General features: G+C 36.1%; 2 protein-coding genes across 3 annotated transcripts in view; one reads left to right on the forward strand and one right to left on the reverse strand.

The window, feature by feature from the left end:
• Positions 1-19563, reverse strand: part of LOC134534941 (protein fem-1 homolog CG6966) — a 71490-nt gene extending 51927 nt beyond the window's left edge. Inside the window, exon 1 of one of the 2 annotated variants that reach the window (XM_063373680.1) lies at positions 19367-19563. In XM_063373680.1, the coding sequence (XP_063229750.1) occupies positions 19367-19435 (69 nt within the window). In that variant the 5' untranslated portion in view covers positions 19436-19563. The remainder of the gene's footprint in view (positions 1-19366) is intronic. The other variant, XM_063373679.1, reaches the window with a different exon arrangement.
• Positions 19564-20189: 626 nt separating this feature from the next.
• Positions 20190-27444, forward strand: part of LOC134534942 (protein groucho) — a 166103-nt gene continuing 158848 nt past the window's right edge. The window contains exon 1 of the mRNA XM_063373681.1: positions 20190-20764. Coding sequence (XP_063229751.1) covers positions 20729-20764 — 36 coding nt within the window. The 5' untranslated portion in view covers positions 20190-20728. The remainder of the gene's footprint in view (positions 20765-27444) is intronic.

Below are 27444 nucleotides of genomic sequence, written 5' to 3' on the forward strand. Positions count from 1 at the left end.
AACCCGAGAATAACTTATCATGGAAGAATATTAAAATTTATTAAGATAAATTATCAAAACCATTGGCGAAATTTAGATTTCAGATCAGACTTAAAAAAAAAAAAAAAGACGTTTGAAAGAGTTAATATTTCTAATTTTCTGGTGGAGGACTTGGGGTATTTTCCATATGCCAGTAAGGTACCTGTTAAAAAAACATCATACCCCCATAAAAGTACATGACCCAGGGCCCAGCAAAGTCTCGGGCTGCCACTGCTGATGTTTTTTGTGTGAGGAAATCGCCGTCGTAAATTGTAATTTATACCAGTACACACAATCCAAGTATTGCCAATAAAATTTCACGAATTCATCAAGGAGAAGAAAGAAGAACTGAGAGTTGCTGAACTGGTTTCAACAGTTTTTATAACAGTTTTATAACAGATTTTTTTAACAGGTTTAATATTGAAATTTTGACTTGTTAAGACAGAGTTAGCACACTAAGAGATTAACAAAGTACATTACATAGTGACTACTGACAGGGTCATTAGTTATAGAATTCAACACCAAACGCCAACGAATTCATGGGGAAATTTGTAGGATTGGGAAGGGGGCCCGTGAAATTACGTGGGGGGGGGGGGGGGGGGGGGAGGGAGACTCCGAGTGTTTTGCGCGTGGGTTTTAACCGAAACAAGTCATCTCTGGATACGTGCTTATGTTGTATACTACCGTATGTTGACCTATACATATGCAATAAGCAGAAAAAACTAAAATATAAAGAAATTTTCCATAAAACGTTTACGTTTATCACTGTTTTTTTCTCTTTCAAAGTTAAAAATTGAGATTAAGGATAATAATTAAGTTATTTGTTCACATTAGTAGATACTTTTTGTACTTCTGGCCACTAAAACTTAATTAATCGTTCAAAACTAATTATTAGTACTTCAATTACCGACTGCTGGACCGTTAATACAAAAATAACTACCTAGTACCGAAAGTCCGGGAATTCTCTTTTCCGTAAGACTTGTACCGAAATTCCCGGTTCTGAAATTCGGTCACGGGCTCCCTATACCTTAACCCCTCGTCTATATTCCGCTCAACATTAAGAAACAATCGAAGGAATCAAGGTCAGATTCGGGCCAATTAGCTTTTACGACCCGAGCGAGCTTCCTTATTGGCCGGCCGAATCTTGAGAGCCTTGGCCGTACTTGGCGAAGATTTGTTCAATAAACACTTAAATGAACAGAGGAAAAATTATTTAATAAGTGAAACCAGTTATTACAGCGAAAGCGCGTTTACAAGACATCGATCACTATTTTTAATTCTTCCCGCCTAATTTGTACTGTAATTTATCTCAATTCATAAAACGTTTGCGCGAACTGGAATATATGGAAAGCAAAGAGAAATATGTATTGTTGACCTCGGAGCTATTTAAATGCCAATCTGCAAAGAAACAGGAAGAAACTGGAATCAGGGTATTATATTAAGTACGGAAAAGATCATGAGACCTTCACACATGAACGCTAATAAATAAAACTTCGCTTTTCAAATTTTAACGAGCTTTAGTCAAGATCTTTTAACAACTAATACAAAGCAAGCTAGAGCTAATCTATAACCAATCGAATCGCCGTTATCACTCCGAGAATGAATATGTCTCAAAATTTACAGAGAACGATATTTGAAATCAAATTCGTGGTGGTCAGGAATGGCGATTAACTTTTTTAACGTTTCCAAATACTAAGTTCAACAACTAATTTCCATGTTATTTCAGTTTCGCGAGCAACCACGCGAGAAAAAAGATGAATTTTTACTGGATAATTAAGCCAGATATAGCCTATATTTTATTTCACTTAAAAGAATTTTGGACTGTAAGCGTTACTAATTTTCTAATCTACTCTACTCTACTCATTCCCACGAACAAAATTATCACCGATTATTTAAATTACATTCATTTTTACGCCCTTTCTTTCAAGTAAGAGATGAAATACAAGTTGTTTTAAAAATATTAAAAAAACCTAGAAAATTTAAAAAAAAAGTATCAAAACGATATATTACAATAATATTCTAGGGAACTAAGGATTAAGTCAGAATGACTCAAAGTCGGAGGTCCGTGTGTACCACTGCGACACCTCGCTCCATGTAGAGATGTTAGGTTTTCCTGAAGAAGCATTTTTTGGGAACATTTTCCTGTTTTTTGTCAGGAAATGTTGCTAACCGAATAACAAACGAAGTGAGCCGTTACATGTTCACAAAAGAAAAAAAATAGTACACTGCATACGGGCACACTCCACCGCTCTATGTGTACATTTTAATTTCAAATTTTTTTTGCCTGTGCTGTAATATAATGTAAACGTAAAATTTTACAAGTGGTTTAAAGAGTTATATATATATATATACATATATATATATATATATATATATATATATAACATGATGCTGGTATGTATGACGTTTATAAACTCAGACACCGTTAAACCGATCTCCAAGAAATTTTGGTATGTGTATATATGTATGTATGTATGTATATATATGTATGTATGTATATATATATATATATATATATATATATATATATATATTTGAACACTGAGAATAATATCGCGATATCTATTTTGCTATAACTCGCCGCTAGATGGCACTGCACCGCATCAACTTCTAAGCCGTTCAACTAATCGCCATGAGTAAGCAGAAAATAATAGGTCATAGTGACCGTGTGTCATTTCTCTATGTCCACCACACTGTCATTTCGCTCTATCCATTTTGCTTTAACTAGCGGACAATATATCACCCTGTGTTCAGCCCGGGCAACGCCGGGTACTGTAGCTAGTAGAATATAAATATTAAACACCTTAGGCATACACGAGTACAACACAAAAAAGATTGTACTATAATAGTATATAATTCAATATAAATATATAAAATATAATATAATAATTATCTTATCAACCTTTATTACATAAATTTTATAGTATTGGAAAATAATTGACAGAAAAATATGTAGGTATTTGGTTATACTTTTCTTGAAAATTACCCCACTCACATCTCTAGCAGCGAGCCGCACGCGGGAACGGTAAGGGCGACACTAGCTCGCACATCACGCGTATCATAGCCTCTACGCGCCAGGCATAGAACTAGCGTGCAGAGTGAATTTTTACGATGCGCGCACAGCATGCAAAACAGGCTACATACAAATGATACATAAGTAAGGTTATGTTATACTTCTTTTGGCATGTTATGAAAAAATTATGACATTGAATTTATACGATGCGCGCGTAGAATGCAACAAATAATTGATAAGATAAAAAAGGGCTACATACAAATAAAAAATACATGTGCTTTTAAAAAATATATATATAAATGAATGATATCAAATACTGATCCATATAATTAAAAAAAATATATTTATTGTGAACATTAGTGATCGAAATTGTTTATAAATTTTTTCTTGTGTATTTATATAAGTGAAGTTATGTTCCCGTAATTTTTTTTATTCTAATTATAAATTATATTATATTTATTATTTAAATTCAGTGTGTTGATTTTCATTAATAATTTATTATTTAACTTAATTTTAACAATTAATTTTATACACTGATTTATATTAATCCTAGATACAGTTATGCTCATTATCGACTCTGTAACGCCAAAGAGATATGTATACCTTGGAGACAAGCGTATCATCAGTATAAATATTAGAAAACGAGATTGTAACATTGGAGTAATATTTTAAATACAGCTACATAAGTGGAACACGCCGTAAGTAATTAAATTAAAGTATTTATTATATTCATCATTTTTCAATGGCCGCCTTAGGGGCCTAACGAATAACTATGCTTATAATTGCTATAAAAAAAAGCTCATATCTCAGAAAGTTTAGCTCTAAATGAAAAACTGTGAAAACGTTTCCCTTATTGGAAATGTAAGTTTGTCACTGGGAATTTTTTTTATGAAGTTTTCAATTTTGTACTTATTCCCTTCGAGAATCTTTTTTCTAATATGCTTATATCTTTGCGGTTTATAATTTTTCCAATAAAAACGGCGATATATATAAGGTTATATACCCGAAAGTTTATTTTGGCAGATTTTCTATTTTGTAGATATACAACCTTTTGAATTTTTATATTATATTCTTCTGAGGTCACTTAATTTCTTGCTACTAAAATTATCAATCAATAGAACATATTAACGTGTTTGTTATAGGAATCAATTTTTTTTTTAACGGGCGCCTTTCAACCCCTCTAGTTTACAATTCCACGTTAAGAATTTTTCATACCTAAAAAGTAAGTGAAAACACCCGTTTTAAATTTTCGCACTGTCCAAAAAGTACACTCATGGAACGAAATTTGTACAGAGAAGAGCAACGGCTCTTAATTGCATTGGTAATGAGACACTTATAACGTCGAGTGGTTCGTAAATGGAGCTCTTGCAAGCCTAGCCGGGCGCCCACATGAACGCCGAGGGGTCGTTACCACAACGCCGAACGTACAATAACGCCGAATGTCAAAATTGACCACAACGCCGACAGCTAGAAAACTGCTGTGTACCACATCGCCGAATTACCACAACGCCGAAAAATGATTTTGCGGGGAAGGAGGGGGGGGGGGGGGGGCACAGAAGAAAAATGAAAAACAACTGAATGAATTTGTGTGCTAACCTTACCTAACGTAACCTTTGTGGCAGTCCTGCAATGACATTTTTCGGCGTTAATGTATTTCGGCGTTGTGGTAATTCGGCGTTGTGGGACACAGCAGTTTTCTAGCTGTCGGCGTTGTGGTCAATTTTGACATTCGGCGTTATGGTATTCGGCGTTATTGTACGTTCGGCGTTGTGGTATTTCGGCGTTGTGGTGCGCCCCCAACGCCGAGTCACCAGCAGTCGGCAGGCATGCCGACTGCACGGGGCGCCGGGCTCCGAAACCTGCAGTTTCGGGCCGCCAGCGGGTCAGTGGGGTAAGTGCGCGGTGCCAAGAATACCCTTTACCTGCCGGGAGCGATCTCAATTCGCTCGGCCGCCCCACTGGCCCATTTCCCCCCCCCCTCGCGACAGGTGCCTCGCGACAAGAGCGGGCCGTGGTGGTGTTGGTGCGCGAGGAGCCACATGAGCGTGGCTCATGTGGCTCATGACGCGCCGTCTCCTCGTCAAGCGTGAACCTTCACACAGACACTCCCACTCCCCTGCCAGCGACAAGCAACCTCACATCGTCATACATACGGGAACATAACCCAAATTATACCATGAGATTCCAATCGGCACTGCCTGCCTGGGGTGTGCAGGGCTACAGAAAAAAAATTGGTTGTCTGTAAAGTCGGTTCACGGACGATAGTTTAACGTGACAACGTCATAACAAAACATTGATGAAATGATTGCATACTTTTTATGAATAAAATTGAATCATTTTTATTGAACTATCACTATTTTGTATGGATACAAAGAAGGAGTGAAATGAAAGCTACAATTTAATTGATAAATTTACCCCTATTTGCACTCATTAATTCAAATATGTTTATTACTTTAACGAAGAGATTATTTTAACTGTAACTTTTATACATGTTTGCTATTTAACTTCTTCCAAACTGTGTTATCCTGTCAAGGATAGGACGATGATAGGAAAAGTAGGAAACGAATGGGAGTGTTTCAAGTTTAATGTGCCTCGAAAAAGTCAAATCGATGGTTGTTCTAATCGAGTGGAAGAGGGATAGATGCGGCGCAAGCGTACAATGAGCGTAACGGGACAGTGAGTCATCCTTTTTCGTGCGTGCAGCCGGCGTTCATCGATTTATTAGACGTTGTCACGTCGAAAAAAAAACACAAAATTAAAAAAAAAACTACTAAAGATACCCGTGTGGGGTCTGTTTAAAATAAAAATAAAAACATTTAGGAATTCACTATTCACTGAGAGCTGCTTCCGTACTTGGTCTTTAAACTGCACTTTCACGAGTGCGAGGCGTACTAAAACACGGAAACTCTGCACACCACGTGTGCGCCAGTGAAGAACGGGAGTGAGAGGAGGAGGGGGAGAGGTCGCGCGCGACAGCACCGCGAGCGCGTGCGACGAGGCTAAACCGGGAAGGTAACGAAAACAGGCTTTAGCCTCGGGGATCGCGGCCACGGAGAACGACCTGTTGTATCCTTAAGGTCGGGCGAGCACAGAATGAGACACGACACGATCATCTGCCTGATAGTGGATGACCCCCGTGTATTTACGTGAAAGCAATGCGCGCAGAATCAGACGCGACACGAAGCCACAAAAATTTTCGCGATCGGACACGAGGTGATAACAACGAATGACAGCTCCGACTTTGTAGCGAGCATGACTTGCGCGAGTATGTACGTGTATATATGTGTGTGTGTATATATATATATGTGTGTGTGTGTATGTATGTATATATATATATATACACACTAGCTGCCCGACCCGGCTTCGCACGGTTGTATTAATGAGGGGAAAAAGAGACAAAATCTCTTATTTGCAGTTATAATAAATGAAATAAAATGAAAATTAATTAATTTTGACAAAAACTTAATACAATGATTTGTAATGTACCGAAGAAAAAACGAATAGCACCGATGGTTTCCCGACTCTCAAGCACGCAACGTTGTCATGGAGACGAAGTACCCACTGTTTCCCGGGCTTAAAACACCAATCAACATTGATAATCAGTTTATTATTAATTATAAATTATTAAGACCATTAATCGAAATAAAAACTATCCTATCTCTCAAGTTGGAAAAATTTACACATAAATGCCAATTTTCATCGAAATCGGCAGACTTGGTGAAGAGTTCACTGGAAACAAACATCAGGACACTGGATTTATATATATTAAAGATATATATATATATACACACACACACACGAAACTCGGACACGAAATGTAACGTAGAATTCTTTAAAATTATGCCGAACGTGATAAATATACGCAAACTGTGTTTTCAACTGCATTTCTGGACGCAAATCACACGTAATTTCCGCACCCGTCGCTACAATTCGCTGCCGGAGCAGCTACGTGGATTATTTAATCATTTGACTAGCAGACTGAAATTTTAAACTATATAATGAAACGGTTCCGATAGAAGCGAAAACGATTTTAATAATACTTAACCGGCGGAGTTTCGGAAATTAATTTTATTAAAATACTGCCCACATTGTTACGATTCATTATACGGTTTAGTCTTAGTAAACTCTGGTTATCGCCACCCGCCACAGATGGCAGCACCGTGTTTGTTAAAAATCATCGTCCTTGACTTCCGTTGCATTCACAAACTAAATTACTCCCACAAAAGTAGCAGTGTAGCGAGAGCTAAGATTGTTACACATCAAAAATTGTCAACGAAGACATTTCGAAGTGTGTTTATATCCGTCTAGTTAAACTCTCTTTTCGCGGTAATTTCAATAAAAATAAATAAATCTCACGTGTCATTAGGTGGGAACAAGGACGGGGGGGTGTCGAAAAATCGCCTCACGTAATTAATGGGCCCATCCAATAGATAGCGTCACGTATCGCAGAGCTGCGACGCCGCGTGTGAGACTGTGACCTCTGAATATATATACTGTATAGAAGTCGCGAGTTGATAGGATTTACTCTACGTTTTTCAGAAGCGTATGAAGAGCAGCTTGGGAACTTCACCGCTGCAGTGCGCTGCCGTAACGCCCTGTGTCGTCTTAGTTGTTATGTACACGTTAGAGCGCAGCGCTGTCGCCCGCTGTCATTCCCCGCACCACCATCCATCATTCACTGCAGCTCAAGGTCGTTCACCGGGAGGGGGAAGGGGTGTTTGAAGAGTTCGACACTTGTCCGCTAGGGACCACCACGAGTCGATGCCCTAGAGATGGTGGCGATTGCGGCGGTGAATTAACCCAACTACCTCAAAACCGTATTAGAAAATTTAACCTGGGCTGGCGACTTCTATACAGTATATATATATTGAAAGCTGTGACGCCGATGGCGTGACGGGACCGCCTGCTCCGGGGGGCGGTAATCCCGCTGAAAGGGTCCGAGGCGTGTCGAGCGAGAAGGGGTGGCGCGCGGTAATGAGGCGCGGGCGAGCCGTGTGCCTAGCACTGGCCGGTCGATACCTTCAAGGAGAAACACCGACACCCTCTGCGCCCACAGCGGTCGGCGAAAACACACCAGCTCCTGCCGGCTTTCAGACATCATCAGGATCACAGGGTAGCGGAGTTAAGAAGCCCTTCACTGCCTCCACTTGCAAAATCGCGTAAATAATGTCTTATGGAAGACTTTATGTATGGCATGCACGTAGGCCAAAAATATGGGCAGTGCACAACAGATTTGCGCCGCTGAACGCTTGTTAACGAATATTGGCTGTATGCCGCGGTAGGTTTAAAAAAAAAAAACAGTTTTGAATTGAATAATATTTACAGCCGATACGGCTGGCAGCAGCAGAAGCGCACGATTTCGTATGATTTCTAAAACTTTTGTAAACTTTTACATACTTTCGCCAATTGTAATTCGCAACTCTGAACTCTTTAACTGTGAGGTTGTTAACATTAATGATAAGAGACTCGCCACTGTAGGATTTTAATAGAGCTAAATGGAAATGCCAAGTGAGAACATGTGCGAAATGTAACCGGCTAGAAACCATGGTGCGGCATTACATAATGGTTTATTCCTTGCTGATTATTTTTTTAGCAAAAGAAGCTTCCATCAAAAGTTACAGTGAATGGATTAACGCCTTCGTGGCAGGGAAGTGATCTGCTGATCACTCAACTGTGGTGACATCAGCTTAGGCAAACTCGAAGCAACCTCATTTTATCTTCTTTTAAAATACTTCCCCCCATTTATCTACGTAGACAGCTATAGTAAAGCTTCTCTGCCACAGCGGCTAAAACTTTCGCAGTGTTTTTCTTCTTGTGAATATTTTTTCGGCAGCTTTCAATGGAGTGCACGAATCCACTAAGTACATTGATTAAAATTGAGAATATAAACGACTGATATAGAAAAAAAATCACCTAGTAGACTGGCAACCGTTTTGGTTCAACCGTATAGTGTAACATCGGCCTAATACGGGCTCATCGTTTTCTTGGTGAAATTGCAATGTTTCTTTAAACAAACGAAGCTATGTTACACACACATATATATATAAACATATACATACACACACCACGGAGAAACATTTATTACTCTGCATTATAATCTACAAATTACGGGTGACAGAACTGCTATCTCACTTCCAAACCAGTATTTTTGTTTATGATGATTTAGTAGGATATTCAGTATAAATATATAACCTTTTATTGTTAATTTCGGCGTCAGATAAACTATAAACTTTAACGGCTACGCCTAACAAGTTCCACTAACAAAACAACAATATAAAAAATCCTATGATGGGTAACACTGACCCTTGTTGAATTTTTTTTGCCATTGTCCTTATTTTACGTTTTTTGTATAGTAGGTAACCAATTTTATAGCCAGACATTTACTAACCGTTATTTGATCGTAACTAAGCAACACTTGCATTGCAATTTTAAAGCTATTATATACCGCAAAGTAAACCCCCGATGACAAAATAAGTGACGAAACACAACAATTAAGACATCGTGAACAACTTACAGCAACAGCCCTTAGATATTAGCACTGACAAGCAAATGAAATAACCGAAATGGCGTTTCCCAAACCTGAAATCTCGCGCTCAGAAGATAATTGCGATGTTTGCATCTTCCTACATCTGTGAACAGGTATTTTCTACTGTGAAGCTTCGCAAACACAGCGTTAGAAACTGATTGACTGACCGCCATTTAGCTTCAGTACTGCGAATCAGCTCATCCCAATTTCTACCAGATCATGAACAACTTTTAAGCTCAGTCACAGTTTCATCTATCACATACGCCTTCATACTCTTCATAAATAATAATCAATTTTTGTAACTTTTTTCTAAGTTTTTTAACATTGTAGCATATAAGTTGTGTGTGACGTAAAAATATTAATTTTTTTTTGCTACCATTTAAGGAGTTTTGTCCCATTCCATGTCATTATTTTATATTTAAGCTCCACAAGGTTAAACTTGCTGACTTATTGAGTGGCTTAATTTTCACAAAAAAAGAAATGGAAGTAATTATATCGCATAACTTTTGCATAATTATATGCCAAAATTGCGTGCAGTATGATAAGGAGAATCAAATGGAATATAGAATTAGAACTTTTTAGGTTTAAAATCAATTTTAGTAGCTACTAAGTGACATACTTTAATTTGTTTCAGAAAAAAAATCATTTTAATAGCATTTTAAAATCCTCATCATTTTTACGATTATAAAAAGCTAAATAAAAGAAAATACATTTTCCTGAAATAATTACAATCATGTCTTTCAGCAGCCATCAGCACTGCCTTTAAACACAAAAATTTTGTTATTTAATCCATTTGGTTCTCCTTACCCATAATGAATAAAATTACAAAAATTCAATTTTGCCAGGTAATTATGCAAAAAGTATTACCCATGTATTTTGTTGAATTCCAGCCACTCAAAAAGACTACAAGTTTGACCGTGTTACACGTAAATATGAAATAATGACCTGGACCGGGACTTCAGGGAACGTTAGAACTTCCGCCGACCCACCTGGGCAATGAGTGGCCGCATCACGCCTCTTACGCACTTCGCAGATAAGCCACGTGTGGCAAAGTTTGGAACACCAAGGACCAATTACCAAAATTTTAAAAATCTCACGGGCCAATTGTATACGCCGAGCAGCTTTCAACTAAGGGATTTCTCCGTAAATGTATTCCATTTGTTGTTCGGTCACAAATTTTCTCACTAGGACAATTATTACTAATCGTTAAATCTCCAAGCTGAAAAAAAAATGCCACGGAAGTTATCAAAAATACGAACCCTTTGCTTGACTGTTACCGCTGTTAAGATCTGTTGGGGAAATTTGGGACGAAACGTACAATGCCACCAGATCTGCTGTGGTAGTCAAGTGTAAAACGAAGTAAGGAGTGTGGTTTGTTTGCGCTCCGTTGAGGTGGGAACTGGTTATAAATACCGCTCGTCTCGCAACTGGGGCAGGCCGCGCGGAAGGAAAAAGACGAGACAGTCGAGGTTGTTGGCACAGTCACGCGGAACAACTATTAATGCCGCAGTTATTTTCCGTTTAGCGTCCTCTCAGAGTACGGATGGCAACATTTTCCCATCGATATATATCGATGCAGTCAAAATATCGACTTTAAAATATCGATATATCGAGTTACAACAGTACCCAAACCATTACCCGTTTTACATACTCCAAAATTATGATTTAAGTACATGAAATATTGACTTCTTGATAAATCTAACTTTTATAATTAAATTACCTAATTTTTTTCTAATGAGAAAAAGTCAATTCAATTAAGTATTTTTTATTTATTGTCAATTCTTTTGCACTCCTGAACACACAAACAAACATGCAGAAAAGATAATACTGATAATAAATATAATAAATCAATTAACTGTAGTTACTTTGGCTGGTAAGAGCAACAGCTGCTTTAGGTAATTACATTATAATTAATTGAAACTAGTTGAAATGTATTTCTACTTTGTGGTCAAATTCAGGTTTTACTTAAATATATAATTTTATTTAAATTTGATATTATTGGAACAGAAATTAATTTTTAACCTAAAATATTGTTACGATTTACGGCGAGTTCGTAAAGGATAGCCAAATTAATAGATTTTATTTCACACAGTTTTATTGATGCCACTATTTACATTACTAGCAAATAATCTAAAAAAGCCAATTAATCAATTGTACTTAAAAATGTTGCTTCCTCAGTCACTCGTTTTCACACACCTCACACCTCGCTGGGCCGCACCTCTGGCGCAACTCTCGCCGCAGCACCCCTCGTGGGTCTCCGCCACGGGACTCCGTCGTCGCACTCCGCCGCCGCCGCCGACGCACTTGCCTTCGCCGAGGGTCCACTCGACGCCTCGCTCGGAACTCCGCCGCGCCCGCGACACTATCGCCCAGAACTGAACTCTTCGCCTTGGAACCTTCGTCCAGGGACTTCGCCGCTCTATCGCCCGGAAACTCCACCGCGGGAAAACTCTTTCTGAACTCCACTCTGAACTCAGGCCGGCGTCCCGGGCACACATAAATAGTCCCAGACACCTTCCAGAACTCCCGAGCGCGGCTGAGGCTAGTCGCGTCATTCCGCGCCATCCCGACGGCAGAAATCTCTCGAAACACGTGTCGGCGGCTCGCGTAACTGCGCAGCTGTCAGGTGTCAGTTATGTGTTAAAGGCAGGGCGCCGCGCGGGGAGTGAAGGGAAGGAGGGGGGAAAGCGACAATCCTCGTAATCTTACAGGCGCGCGCGGCGCATATTACATTGCGGCAGCCGCCAGCCAGCTCTGCACCTGCACGTGTCGCGGCCTTGCTCACGTTCGTAACAATATCAATATTGCTGATATATCGAAATATCATTTCCATTCCCATTCTCTAGTACAGAGTCTGATACTGACCTGCGTGCAAGAAAACCATGACTAGCTCATAACTGCATAGTTCTATAAAATAATCAGTTCCATGTGTTCAGACCATTCGCAACTCAGGTCTTTACTTACCAACTATAACAGTTCTTTTTTTCCCTACACTTTCAGGTTATAAAGTGAAATTGAGTAAATTCATTTTATGGATACGATGGGTCACAGATATTTTTATTTTGGTGGAAGACAATAAATGAAGAGGATGATATGCATTGCGATTCCTTAGTGTTCCATATCACTATCATTCAAAATGTCTAACACAACTAATGAGATCTGAACTATGCTTCATTTTTTCCCGAGACACACAAATTAATTCTTTTACTCTTAAGCATACAAAAGTTTTACATGATACTATAAGATATTTGAACTTTCACAGCAAACATAACATTTTTAGTACCAAATGACCAGTCATATACATTAACCATATTATGTCATTTAGTGATCAATATTCAATTAGCCTATACATATTTTTTCCAGACAATATGTAGCAAATTCATAAAAGCATTAATATCTATAAAACTATGGTCATCGAGAGAAACCAAGAGCTCAGGGGGAAATAAGTTTGTTGTCCTCAATTCTAAAACTACGAAAATCCACAAAAAATATATTACTTAGGCCTGTAAATGTTACCATGGTCATAACTGTAAACGTGATCTGGGTCTATCACATAACTATAAGGTTTCCCATGGATTATATTAACAATACCTGTAATTTTCATCCTAGCCGGATGAAACTCAACTGAGAACTCTACGGTGCAAAAAAGGGTAGCCAGAATTTTAACCCACCCTGCCCAAACCCTTTTGAGGACCCTGGTGATTGTTAAGAACTTAAGTTTAAGAACTTAAGTTTATGAACTTAAGACATTTATTCAAGATATCTACACAAATATGCAATAAAATTACCCTGACATTTCCAGACCCAAATTACAAATCCCCTTACTAAAACTCAGCCCTCAACATTCTCATGGCTGGCCTAGTTGCATACGTCATTTAACTATGAGGCATTACATTAACCCCTAAAATTACTACCACTGAAAAATTTTCATGTCTTTTCCAAGATTGAAAGTAAATTTGACTAATTCAATTTCCCCCAACTTTTCCTTATTTTTCCAGAATGTAGACATGCTGTTAATGCAGGACCATTATGGAATTTTCCACTTGTCACTAAATGCTAACAGCTTGCTGCAAGCAAATCAGAATTTTTTTGAAGACGAAAACAAATAATACTGAGATAACCTATTAGTGTTTACTTGAGAAACACAGTTATTTATATTTTCTAAATTACTGCCAAACATTTCACAAAATTATCATAATAGTTTTTTTTTACATTTTCGAAAGTCGCAAGGGAAAAAGTCGTTAATTTAGATAACTATGAAATCTAAAATAACACAACACATCTTTATTTACAATTTAAATGTATGCTAAAAGCCCCACTTTCAATTTTTGACAAAAGTTATCATACAGAAGAAAAATGTCAGCACATGAAAGTCAGTGTTGAAGATGCATTATGTGAAAGTCTGTAGGCCAAGCATTCTGAAATCATAACCTGTGCAAAGTCCAACAGAAGAAACACAAACTCTGAAGGCTCTGTTTACCTATTGTGTTGAGCAATTACATTTAAATAACACTATCTTTTATACAGGACCATTTCTACAGATGTTCCACTATAGAAACCTTACATTATGTTCTGTGTAGCAAATTTTGTTGTCAGATATGTGCTAGCCAATATCCTGTATTTACAAAACTCAACGAAAAAAATAAGCACAATTTTACTTAACAAATTATATCATACTCATTAGAAGTTTGTTTTCTGGGTTTCCACAGCTCAGTTAAATTAAAAATTGCTTCCATAATCTTATTTTCAAAATATTTAATCATAAAATCTGCAAATAGCAAAAAACTAAACACCTAAGAACATACACAATGCAATGTAAATATATTGTAAACTTAAGCCCAATATAAGAGTTAAGTTGGCGAACAATAACAGCCTTCAGCATTCTGGGCATAAAATAACTTTCAGCTCAATGCTTACATTTATTGTAAAATGAAGTAAAAATAATTAATCGCTATTAAGTACCTACTGTCTTTTCATTAGCTCAAAACATTTGTGACATATAGTTTCTACGTAAATACCAATCCAAATGTGCAATTTGCTGGTACTGTTTAGTACAGTCTAAATAAGAATAAAAATAGAAATGATATGAAATGTAAAAATAAAATATAAAGAAAAATGACTAGGATAAGTTTAATAACACCAGTAACTAACACATTTAAAATTGTGTGCTTATTTTTACATAATGTTACACATCCCATAAAAAGATAATTTATCAGAGAGTAAAACAAAAAAAAACTAAATAAAAACTTTGAAAAACTACTTAAGAAAAAAAGCCATACAAGAATTACGCAAACAAAAATAAATCACTTAAAAAAACAGAGTGCTATATTAATATCAATTATGGTTCCTATGTTACTAGAGGAAGAAAAGAGAACACAAGTTCAATATCTTGTGTATTGTGATCAATGAACTAATTAGGCTTAATTTAAAGTTATCAAATGATTGAAACCAAGTTTACCATTAAATATGGTGCTCGTGATCAGGGTTCCCATACTTTTCTTTACAAAATATCTCAAGAGTTTTTTGTCCAACCAAACATTTTTTTTTACCTGTCTCAATCAATTGAGACTGTTTAAATAAGTACATTACTCTAAAAAATATGTATCGAAACACATTTTGACTACATGTCAAATTGACAATAAAATATTTTTTTCCATAAACAGTTTGCAATGTTATAATTTCAATTAAAGCTATGAACTATAAACTGCAGACTGTAAAATATAAGCTTTTTTTTTTTTTTTAAACCAATCTTTGATAAAATACATTAATGATTGCGACCAGGTGAATGCCTATTGAAATTTGATCGTGCTTCAAATCATTTCCTTACACAAGTACATAGTTGATTTGTTATTAAAGTACAGGTTGGTTTAAGACATTAAAGAAAAAACACTAGTTTTATAAAATTACTAACCCAATTTGGAAACCAACATTTTGTCAAATTTCCTATGTTTTCCAGGTTTTGAAGACATATTTAGCTGCCAGAGTTTTCCAGATTTTCCCTGTCTGAAGGAATCCTGGTAAAAACTCACCACCAGTGAGGCAAATCAACAGATGCAAATTTAACTCACAAAGTCATGCCATGAGTGTTAACAATGATGCTACAAATGTTGTTAAAAAAAAACATTTTCTGGAATATTGAAATTTAATAAAAATGCTAAAGGCACTTGGATCAGTTAATTGCTACAGTTAAAGGGATACTGTTTGAAGTTCTTTTTCAGTGTGGCATGTCCTAACAATGAAGAATTAGTTAAAAACTAAAATAATTTTATCAAACACTTCATTAGCCCACATAAACTTCATTCAAATGGTGTCGCATCTAACTTTAAGTTTTCTTAGACAATTTAGTTTTGTTACTAATATTTATTTAATTCTATTTTATTATATTTAATTAACTATTGGGGACAATATGGAAACACTTTGAAATAATTATCAAATTAAATTCCTTTACCTGTAACCTAGCATGAAATAAGGTAATGGTTTGCATTTGAGAATGGTCAATTTAACTTTACATATTTTGAGGCTATTGTCATTTATAACAACAAAATAAGATACATAACCGTATTAAAGTTTTCTTGATTGTATTAGTATACAATATAAAATGGTTCATGTAAGTATACAGAATATAATAACAACTGTCTCATAGGTAAGACCAAGATTATATATGACAAATTGTGATAAAAACTTAAAAACACAGACAAGCAATTAATCAACATTTTGACGTGACGTCTAATAAATCTATGAACGCCAACTGCACGCACGAAAAAGTGACCCGTAACGCACATTGTCCCGTTACGCTGTGTCCCATTACGCTCATATACACTTGCGCCGCATTTATCTCTCTTCCACTCAATTGGAACAACCATCGATTTGACTTTTTCGAGACACATTAAACTTGAAACACTCACATTCGTTTCCTACTTTTCCTATCATTGGCCTAGCCTTAAAAGTATAACACAGATTGGAAGAAGTTAAATAGCAAACATGTATAAAAGTTATAGTTAAAATAATCTCTTTGTAAAGTAATAAACATATTTGAATTAATGAGTGCAAATAAAAATAAATTTATCAATTAAATTGTAGATTTCATTTCACTCCTTCTTTGTATCCATACAAAATAGTGATAATTCAATAAAAAATGATTCAATTTTATTCATAAAGTATGTAATCATTTCATCAATGTTTTGTTATGATGTCACGTCAAACTATTGTCCGCAAACCGACTTTACAGACAACCAATTTTTTTTAAATCAAAACATAAATTGCAAAAACCTGACTATTTAAAATATTAAAGACAATGAATGTTTGGTTGTGTGATTGTAGTAAACAGTAATGTGACTGTTCGTGTTTCACAATGTAGAAAAAGTTATTAGGTGAAAGTGAAATATTTTTGAGTAAATTTTTTATCTACAAAAAAAATATTGTCAGTAAATTAAAGAAATCTAAGTGGTTTTTAAAGGTTGTTAAATGTTTGTGATTTATAATTGTGCTTTGTTTGCATTTTTTTATGTGTTGGATGAAAGTTGTGTTGTCTGTGTTTCATTTGCAATGTTAGGTAACATAGTTCATTTGGTTAGGTAAATCATAAAATTTAGTACGTAAATGTAAAAAAGGCTCATTTGTCTCTAGGTTAGTTTTGCAATTGTTGAAGTGATAAACACAAAGCCGAAGTTTTGGTGAGGGTAGGTCAGCTAAAATAAAAATTATATACGTATACAACACCATATGGTAGGGATATCAAATTCGTCAAAAAAAGCTGTAATGAAGTAATTACAAACTCTACGTTCTTCCGGCATAAGCATGGAAATGAGCATTGGAATATGGAATATTCACACGCTTGGTTTGCAAAAGTTATTGTTAAGAAAAGTAAACAAATGTACGAAATATGTTTTCGATATCATGTTCATAATTATAATTATAAAATGTGACATCGCAAAATATAATAAACCAGGTGGGATTGTAGTACATATAAAACAATACCTTAGGAAATTTATCTTCGGAATTGTGTTCTACACTTGAATAGGTAGGACTATAGTATAGAACACGATACATACCATGGAAAATATAAATTTGGTATCATATCCTATACCAGAGTAGGTAGGACTAAAGTATAAAACAATATACCATGTGAAATATTACTTAGGTATCATGTCCTATATTAGAATAAGTATATAATTTCATACCAGAAAAGTTAATTTGATAGAGAAACATAGTTGGTTCCCAGGTTTTCTCATAAGAATGTAGAGATGGTAATGACATCAGTGCCGCCATGTTAATGTCATCAATATTGTTATGGTATCTGGATCTAGACCACTCCCAGCATTGCAATATTTCAAGTAGTTTACCATTTGGAATAAGATACATTTTAAATACTGTAAAACTGTTTAACAGTTGGCCAGGTTAGATCAGCTACTAACAAAATACTGTCAGTGATGAAAAAGTTTGATTAGGTTAGCGATATTTAAAATACTTAAATGTTTCGGACAAGTATAACTTATAAAATACAATTTTCAAAATTTATTTTAGATTGAACCTACTCTAGGAAATTACTAGACTTGTGGATAATCTTGAAAAAAAATAAAAAACTCTATATTCCAAAATATTTTGTTTGGCAATTATAAATTGCATTAAGTGATTAATGTACTGCCTTGTTTCCTACATAACTAGGAAATATTGGTTCTTTGTTTGCATGGGCTGAACATATAGAAACTTCTTGCACCCTAAGGTACAATGAGAGTAGAGAAAAATGTAATGGGTGTAAAAATTACAATTTTTTAAAACATCTCCCTTTGTAGATGAAACACCCAGGTGCCGAAGTACAATTTGGCTGTACTAACTTAAGTATTGCTTTCAATAACAAGAACACACAGTTACTTTCTGCTTGCAGAAGTCATAAGCAGGTGCACCCCACACAAACAAAGACATTTTTAACAATACTGTACAAGAAATACCCATGCAGCTATTCTTGTAAAGTGATGCAGTAGTAAACTCCATGCTATTTCTAAGAGCAAACACTATACAAAGAAAAAAATTGTTTACATATGACATTTGAAAACTTAACTTTGCAACACAAAGTGCAAGCTAGCTATACAAGCAGCTGCCTCAAATTTACTTGAAATAATATGCTTCTCAAACAGACAGCTATTAAAGAAAAACAGTGAATGATTATTTTCTTTCATGTGGAGATTGCTGACCAGCTACACACACTATGGAACCAGTGGCCTTTTCAGAATGTAGAAAATACTAACAAATATTTGTTTGTTTAATATGCTATAAATGCATCGTGTATGTATAACAGGACTTGCTCAATTACGTTTGGGCAAATTTATATACACAAAAAATCTAATGGCTACAAGAAACTAAAATAACTTGCTGAGTAAATGATAAAAAACATTAATATTGCACAGCTGGAGAAAAAACATCTTAAACATTCTCCAAAACTTTTTTTTAAAGTTATGTTTGGAATATATTACTCGTGAAAACAAGTTGTTTACATTTCTGGTTTTGTAAATTTTTATACAATGAACCATATACGTTTTTACACAATGGTATCAGTTGACAGTAAATATTAATAAATTATGCAAAAGTAACCACTTCGCATCCGTCAATATGCGATGGCATACGTCAATATGAATAATATCGCCACTCATTACTTTTTACCTAACCCTACAGCCTACAGCAAACAAAAAGCTTACTTCAAAAGTACAAACTTGCCGTCCCGAGACAAAGAAATTGTTTACTTTCAATTAAATCAAACTGCAATGGAAGACAGGCTGCGTTTCAAACAAAAAAAATAAAACGTAAAATATTACCTTCAAACGTCTAAGCTTGCCATCTCGTGCAGCGTTATAGATAACATTTTTGAAGTCCATTTCTTGCATCCTACCTCGGGACGCAGAACAACCCCCGAGACAGCTATACTTCCCCACCGCACCACAATTCAACCACGCACAGCTGGAGCTGTGGCGATCGCTGGCCGAACCGACTGCCTCTGAGCCAGCCAGAACGAAGAACCGAACACAAGATGGTGGCTACATTCAGTTTCAAGATTTTCCGCTAGATGTCTCTAGCATGTTGTCTTTTTTCCTCCCAATATTAAACATTTAGCCATTAAATTTCAAATAGAAAGTATTAAAGCTTGTTTACCGATATCGATACCACTAGTCCTACACGAAATGTTGTTTTAAATTTTTTAAATATGTTCGTACTTCCAAATATCTTAAACTATAAAAAAATTGTACTTTTAATAAATAGTTCTGACTAAACTTAATCAATAATAAAAAATATATGAGTTATTTTCATTGGTTTAATAAACAATTGTAATTGCGCTGTCATTAAGTATATTATAATCACTTTGAATTTAAAAAAAAATTCAAACATTTGCTTTAAATACAGGGTAATAGATAGCGCTTGCTTACGCTGTTCATGTTTTACATGGCGATCAGTATCTTAACATATAAAGATTTAGAATTTAACAATTAAAACAAAAATTTTTAAGTAAAGCATGTATATTTTTTTGAGTTGTTAATAAAAATAAATTTGGTGAACAAATGTATTTGTTCTATTGTTGAACTGGATAACCTCTACAAATGGTGTGTTGACTAGTATAGTGCCTGCTTCAAGGCATACGTTAGCTGTTGTGGAAGAGAGGTGGCTGATTCATTTCAGATTGTTGTCTCTCCTCTGCGCGGAACTGACGAGTGCCTGTCATTTTTACAGGAGTAGGCGGAGTTTCTTGCTTTTAGCTGCTGTTATTGGTTGAGAATGGTGTGACGTTTATGTTTGGAATACCACGTGGGACATACGCCATTGCAAGTGAAGTATCTGACGCTGGTAGTGGTCCGAACAATGGATTGTGCGCGTTAGCTGTGTGAAAGCGTTGATGTTACTCGGGAACATAAAATAATGTGCGGGGAAGGTAGTTTGAATGGAGGGACCGGGCGATGTGCATTGTGGTTGTGGAAGTAAGAGGTGACAGGTATGAGTCAGTGCTTTTAAAGTGATAAGGTTAGTTGTTTGTAAACTTAGAAGTTTTCCTCCTGTGAGTTTCGGTTGACAAGGAGTGATACTCCCTCCAACATTTTTTTTTTCCCTCATCGTGAAGCAGCTAGTGTTAAAGAGTGGCAAAATGTGGAGATGATGTACCAGTAGCTTTGAGCTGAAGACGTCTCGCAATGTATCCAGCCCCGACCAGGCATCCACCTGCAGGGGTAAGTATTAAAAAAAATTATACTATTTACTAATATTGCTATTTGTGGTAGGCTACAAAGTACTTACTTTGCAGTCACAACTATATTATTTATTGGGAATTCATTGATGCAGAATTGTATGCTACTGTTACTAACATTTTATGATTTAAACTTCGAAAATCATGGACTTTTTGCAGCGTGATTTAAAAAGTATCCTTTCTACGAACGGTAGATTTACCTAGGTATTTTTTTTTTTTTTTTGGGTTGTGGTGGTTCATATGACGAGACTGAAAACCCGCCGAGATTTAAAAGGTATTTCATGTGCTTGGTGAAATGTGTATACATGCCTAATGACTCCTCTTTCTTTCAGTAAAACCGCAAGGCAGTGACCGCACAAACCCAAGACCGCCTAACCGGCGTCATTCTCTTTTTTCTTGGTTTGTCGGTCATGCTTAGATCTCAGGGATTGGGTTTTTTTTTTTGGAGAGTGATGTTCCCGGGGGGGTGGAAGGGGGGGGGGGGTGTTCGTGATGTACAGGGCGGAACAAAAGGCCATCGCGTGGTGTCGTAGGTATACGAATTGGTGTTGGGTGGAGGGAGGGAGGGAGGGAGTTGGAAAGAAACAGCCTTTGGCTCTGATGATAGAGGGAGCGGGAATGATGCTGGAGGGGTACCAGGCGGGAAATACGATTATTAGAGAGCAGCTCTTCGTGAGGTTCTGATGATGAGTTTCTCTTTCTCTGTCTCGCTGGCTTGTTCACCCGCCTACACTCTACACTCCTTCACTCTTCTGTTTTAGTCATAACCCCCCCTCCCTTTTTTTCCACCTTAGTGCAAGTTCCGACGTTTTCGTTCAACTCTTGCCGTATGTACCGGGTCCTTAGAAGTATGAGCGAAACATACTACTTATATTTGTTACATCTGCAGAATCATAAATAAAACAATACATAAATTTGAATGCAAGAGTATTTCGTGATTAGGCATGAATGTCTTTCTCCTCAAACGTGTGAAACGATGCTTGTTTTGTTTGTACGTCCCAGTGTTTTATACACACCTCTGCATAATTATTCACGAAGGTACTAGTTTAATTCTTACTATTTCAATCTATTAATTACTGAAGCAAAAGCCGTGGTTGTATTTGCCATTAAGGACTGTGGCATTTTTGGATAATTGGTGTCAATATATCTTTTAAAAATTGTTTCTTCATTTTTCTGTTTATTTTACGTTCCTGGTATGACCTAAAACTGAATACAACGTAACACTCGATTTGTAATAAATTTTAAAGCATCTTGTTTTCTGTAATAACATTAATGAAACGTATATATTAATTATAAGGATGAAAAAATAACAAACTTGGCCTACGTAAAAATAAAAAAAAATAAAAACTACTCTTCGATTGAAAGCAGTCTAAATACATATCCTTTAGTTAGGGGCAGGCACTTTTCGCGAAAAAAATCTGAACGCGTATTAGAATGCAACAAGGCATACCCGCACCAGTGGTTTCTTCCTTGTGATTGGCGGCCGTCTGCGAGAGAGTTATTATTATTTGACCGAGCCAATCAGGACGCGTTTGCTTCCGCACCGAATTACTGTGATTGGTGCAGTAACAATCGACATGTAGCTGGAAGAAAATCGACCAATCATGAAACACAGACGATCTACAGTGTTTTAACTTTCAGTAAGTTTCAAATTCTTTTCGCGAAATATGCAAGGCCCTACCTATAGTTAGTGCTATGTTATGCTCAAATAATTATATACCAATCCAATAATATTCAGTCGATAGTTACAAACCATCGGAAAATCTGCTAGCAACATCAGTCATGACTAGGGACAGGAAAAATTCGCGGGTTCCATGACCTCTAGGATGAACTTTATAGTTCTACGTACACTCAGTCAAATGCCACCCTCTCATTGGCCGCTGTCTTGTGAAGGTGTCCCAACGTAGTGGCCTGTGATTCGATACAGCTACGGTTGAGTGTTTCTCACTGGCCCAGAGTCGTCCAGGTGAGTTGTGAGCCAATAGCAGAGGCAGCACTAAGGTATAACTATTTGAATTTCAGGCTGTCGCGAAATGAATCCGCGAATTTTTCCGGTCTCTAGTCATGACTGATTGGTAGTAAAACCTTTGAGCGCACGTCAGTCTCACTGTGTAAGCTAGAATGAAGCGAATGTTTATGTCGGCGATGTGCATTCCGAAGTATTCCGGGATTGGTTATTTACTACAAGCCTAGACCTTGCTACCAATCTAAATAACTGGGGGAAGTTAACATTTAGTGGCGTATTTTACCACTACGATGACTTTTAAACTCGTGTGCGTAGATCATCTTGAAGGACTGTAAAAAATTCGCGGTTTCAACTACCTTTAGGATAGACTCCACGAGTCTATATGTACTCGGGAAAATTACTCCTGCTCATTGGGTACTGACTCGTGACATCTGTTAGCTGGAATGCTTGTGATTCCATACTTCTTTAGTTGAGGGTTTTTAATTTGCTTACAGTCCTTCATATAAATTGTGGCTCAATCACTGAAGCAGTAGAAAAGGTAAAAGTATTTGGTATCTCGAAACGAAACCGCGAATTTTCCTGTCTCTAACCATCGTTCATATGCCTATTTAATGAAAAGGCGGCGATGGCTTGTAGAACAGCAAATGAACTACCCAGTTGATTCAGCTTCTCGTGGTAGGAGTAGAACCGAGGTGTTCAGCCTGGTGGTAAGATATGCCGCCAAATCAATAACGTTTATTTATTACTAGTTGCATCAGCCACGCGTTGCTGTGACTCAGTCGATTAAATAAAAAAGAAATAAAAGATATAGCACACTTTTTTGTTGTAATTTGTTTGAAGTAGGTACACATATAAAAAATAATTTCTCTAATAGGTCCCTGTAAAAATCTCACTATATTTCTTTATATATAAAAATCTCTATACCTACATCTGTCGCTTTATCTTTCTATATATATATATATATATATATATATATATATATATATATATATATATATATATATATTTTATATATATAGAAATATATATATATATATATCTTCATAAAACAGAAAACGAACATACATTCATTTATATACATTAGTATTTAAATTTTGGCCTATCTATATTTTTATTTATCTTTTTACCTGTTACAGGTGTGACATAGGTCAATAAAAACATGCGCGTATTCGAATGCAAGGTGTCTAAAAAATTTCAAAGCAGTGTGTGAAGAACTTCCTGAGATTTAAGATTTTTGAACTAAGGAACATTTACATATTGATTTATATAGATTATTCGAGGTTATTAGAGACTAACACACAGTGACACTAGAGACATCGGGGAAAGAATTGTCCGTGGCCTTTTCCCTCGACTGACTTAGGTTAAGTCGTGTGACACAGATATCAGGAAGGCCGGACCTTGATTCGAACGAGGATCCAGGTAAAATCCCCTCCCTCCTCAATGCACCATAAATCTCCAGAATACGTGTGTTATCGGCATCCGAGTGTTGCCCAATATACGGTGTGGTTTATTATCTGAAATTTACGTTTACGGCTCGGTCTCACACGCCGTGTAGATTTTTTTTTCCGTCATTACTTTTATTTAAGGGCTATTTTTTAAATCTTCCATTTCATTTGTTGTTCTGTCACAAATATTTTCCAACAGATATTCACTTAAGTGCAATAACATTGTAAATAAAAGACGCTCAAGTCTTTGTAATTAGCATAACTTGCGAGACGTTTTAAATCCATGTTATTAAACTAAGTGACTAGCTGTTGAAAAAATTTGTTAAAGAATAACAAATGAAAGGGAGGTATCGTTTTAAAATTTCAGAAATAGCCCTTAAATAAATGTAATGACGAAAAAATGGAGAGAAAACAATTCAACATGGCGTGTGAGACTAGCCTTAAGGGGGTTAGGCTTTGCCATCTTGTATTTATGCATATTTTTGCTATATGTCTTATTTTTAACTATCTAGTCAATATTTTTTATAAATCTTATCTCTCAGACCTTATATACCTTGTTGCAACCACCTGTTCACTAACAGGCTTAGTCTGTAAGCGCCGCGAGGAAACAACAGCTGTGATGATCACACCAGGTCACAAGTTTTGACTTCAACAAGTAGCCAAAGGTAAGTCCTATGCCGTGTCGGCCCAAAATATTTGGCACAAAAGCCTTATTGGAAGCGGTATCGAAACGAGCCATTCCATTTCAATTCAGGCAGGAGCGTGTCAGGTCACCATCTCGGATTTGCTTTAAAAAATTACAGCAGTTACAACCAGTGCAGACAAGAAGTATGCCAAAAGGATTTTGTCCCAAAAAAATTTTTCCCCATGTTATAGCCTTTTGAAGTTGGTTCGTAATTAAAAAAAGGTGGAAAAAGGGGTGTTTTTTAAATGAGCGGCATTTCAAAACTATTATACTGATTTTGTTGATTTTTTTTTATTTTGTACCTATTATAGTGAACTACAGAGTGGAATAGTTCCAATGAGCCCAACGACAATATCTTTAAGGGGGGGAAACTAAAGAATTTGGCAAAAAATTTGAATTTTTTTGAATTTTCAAAAAAAAATATTTATGTGGAATAATCAATTTTCATAAAAAGTAATTCTGGTAATATGTGGACCTATTACAGTAGTTTTACAGGAAAAATTGTTTTTAATTCTATGATGCATGGAATTATTAAAATTTAACTTTAAAATTTTCAAAATTTGACAAAAGTGCCATTTTTGATTGAAAATTACTCAAAAATCCCATATTTTAAAAATTTGAAAATTTGTAACTTTGTAGTCCTCACCTTTAGTAATAGCATGCACTTTGTTGGATAGTGTGTTTTTGCCTGTAAACATTTCTAGAATTTTTTGAAAATGTAATTTTCTTACATTTTCTAAGGTCTGCACACTCAATTAACAAATGTTTTGTTAGTTTCCAAAAAGTGAGATGTAATTTGTAAATTGGGGAAACCTTGGGAATTACAAAAGGAGAGTCTGTGTATACATTATCACATTAACATAATATGCACAATACATATACACACATATAATACATATGCATACTCTTTAACTTGCATGAAAACCAAAATTTCAAAGTAAAATTGAAACCAACAATATGGCTATAATTAATTATATGTAGACTGCTTACCCTTCCTCAACTATATGTAACATATATTGACAAACTTCCTAAAATATTATTTGGCTGATTAAAGACAGTAGATCTGCTGGATCTTCATCAACTCAGCTTTGTCGAAAGTGTGGAGTCTTGCTGATTGTCCAAGTGGAGTAGGATTGCTTACTGCTAACAAAACATTTTGTAGTGGCACCGGACATTCATCCTTCTTCTTTCCAGATTCCTGTGGCCACTGAAACCCTTTAGCTGGACCATGGGGATGCATAAAAGACACTGTCATGTCGTTCAACTCTTTAGATATACCAGTGATCTGTCCCATCCACCAATTCTGATCGTATACACAAGCAACGAACTGGCCTACTTGGAAATCATTTATTGAATAATGTGTTTTAATCTGGTTAGATTGTACAACTATTTCTATTTTATCTTTAATTGTGCGTCCCATGTATGTCTCATTTTTAATCAGCCAGTAATGTTTAGATTGTATTCCAACAACTGGTTTTACAGTAGCCCATTCTTTTTCCTTAGATGACCTATACGTTTGAATTGTTTTACTTTCAAGAGCCAATAGAGTTATCTTTGGTACAAGGTTACCTACTTCAGCAACAAATGAAGCAGAATCTCTAATGGCATTAACACACTCTGCCCGAAGATTGAACTTAGTTGCAAAGTGTTTACACAAACCACCTATTGCATCACATGCACTTTTGCCATGCCCTGTAGCAGAAAAAATCCATTTTTTTTTCAACAGTTTGAGTATTTTTACATAGTTCATACAGCTGAAACCTATTTTTGAAATGTCCAGCTGCCCCATCTGTAATGTACACTATTGAACTCAAAAGTTCTAACTGACAAAATTTTGAAATTTCCAGTTTTATAACCTCTAAAGCACAGAGAACGTGAGCAGAGTCGTGAGCTATATCATCAGATACTATAACAAAACTTCTTATTTCCGCACCAAAGTATGCAACACAGGTAAACAGTGAAAGCTGATCAGTTTGCCAGTGGTAAGTTTGGATTTCATCAGGCAATACAACTGACCAGTTCTCAGCAAAATCAAAATGTAAAACAAGAGCATTATTTTGTTGGACAGAACTTCTTGCTTCAGCTATTCCTTCCCTTTGTATTTTCCTAATGTAACTGTGAGGAATAGCTTTTTTAACCCAATGCCTTACATGTTCCAGAAAATTATTTACAGATACAGTTTTTTTTATGAGGTCACCATGTTCCCAAATCGCAAATGTAACTTCTTCCCCTTCATCCAAGCCAAAGTTTTCAACAGTTAATGTTTCTGTGCCAGGACAGTCACCACACTCCTCGAGCCAGCAATCTTCATTCCTTGTTTCGTCACACAAACACTTCAGTAGAAGATAGTCTTCATCAATTTGGTTTTTTGTTACATTTCGAAGAGCTACACAGATAAGTTGCATGTTACTGCAGTAAATACAAGAACACACAGTCTGTTCTGGCTGAATTTTCACCCATCTTGATCGTAAGGCATAAAACTTTGAAAGACTAATTTCTATAAGAGGATTATCTTTTTTGAATGCTTTGTATGCCTCTTTGATGGACCTTGTCATGAATCTTTTAAC

The sequence above is a fragment of the Bacillus rossius genome, chromosome 8 (assembly GCF_032445375.1).
Source record: "Bacillus rossius redtenbacheri isolate Brsri chromosome 8, Brsri_v3, whole genome shotgun sequence".
Taxonomy (NCBI): Eukaryota; Metazoa; Arthropoda; class Insecta; order Phasmatodea; family Bacillidae; genus Bacillus; species Bacillus rossius.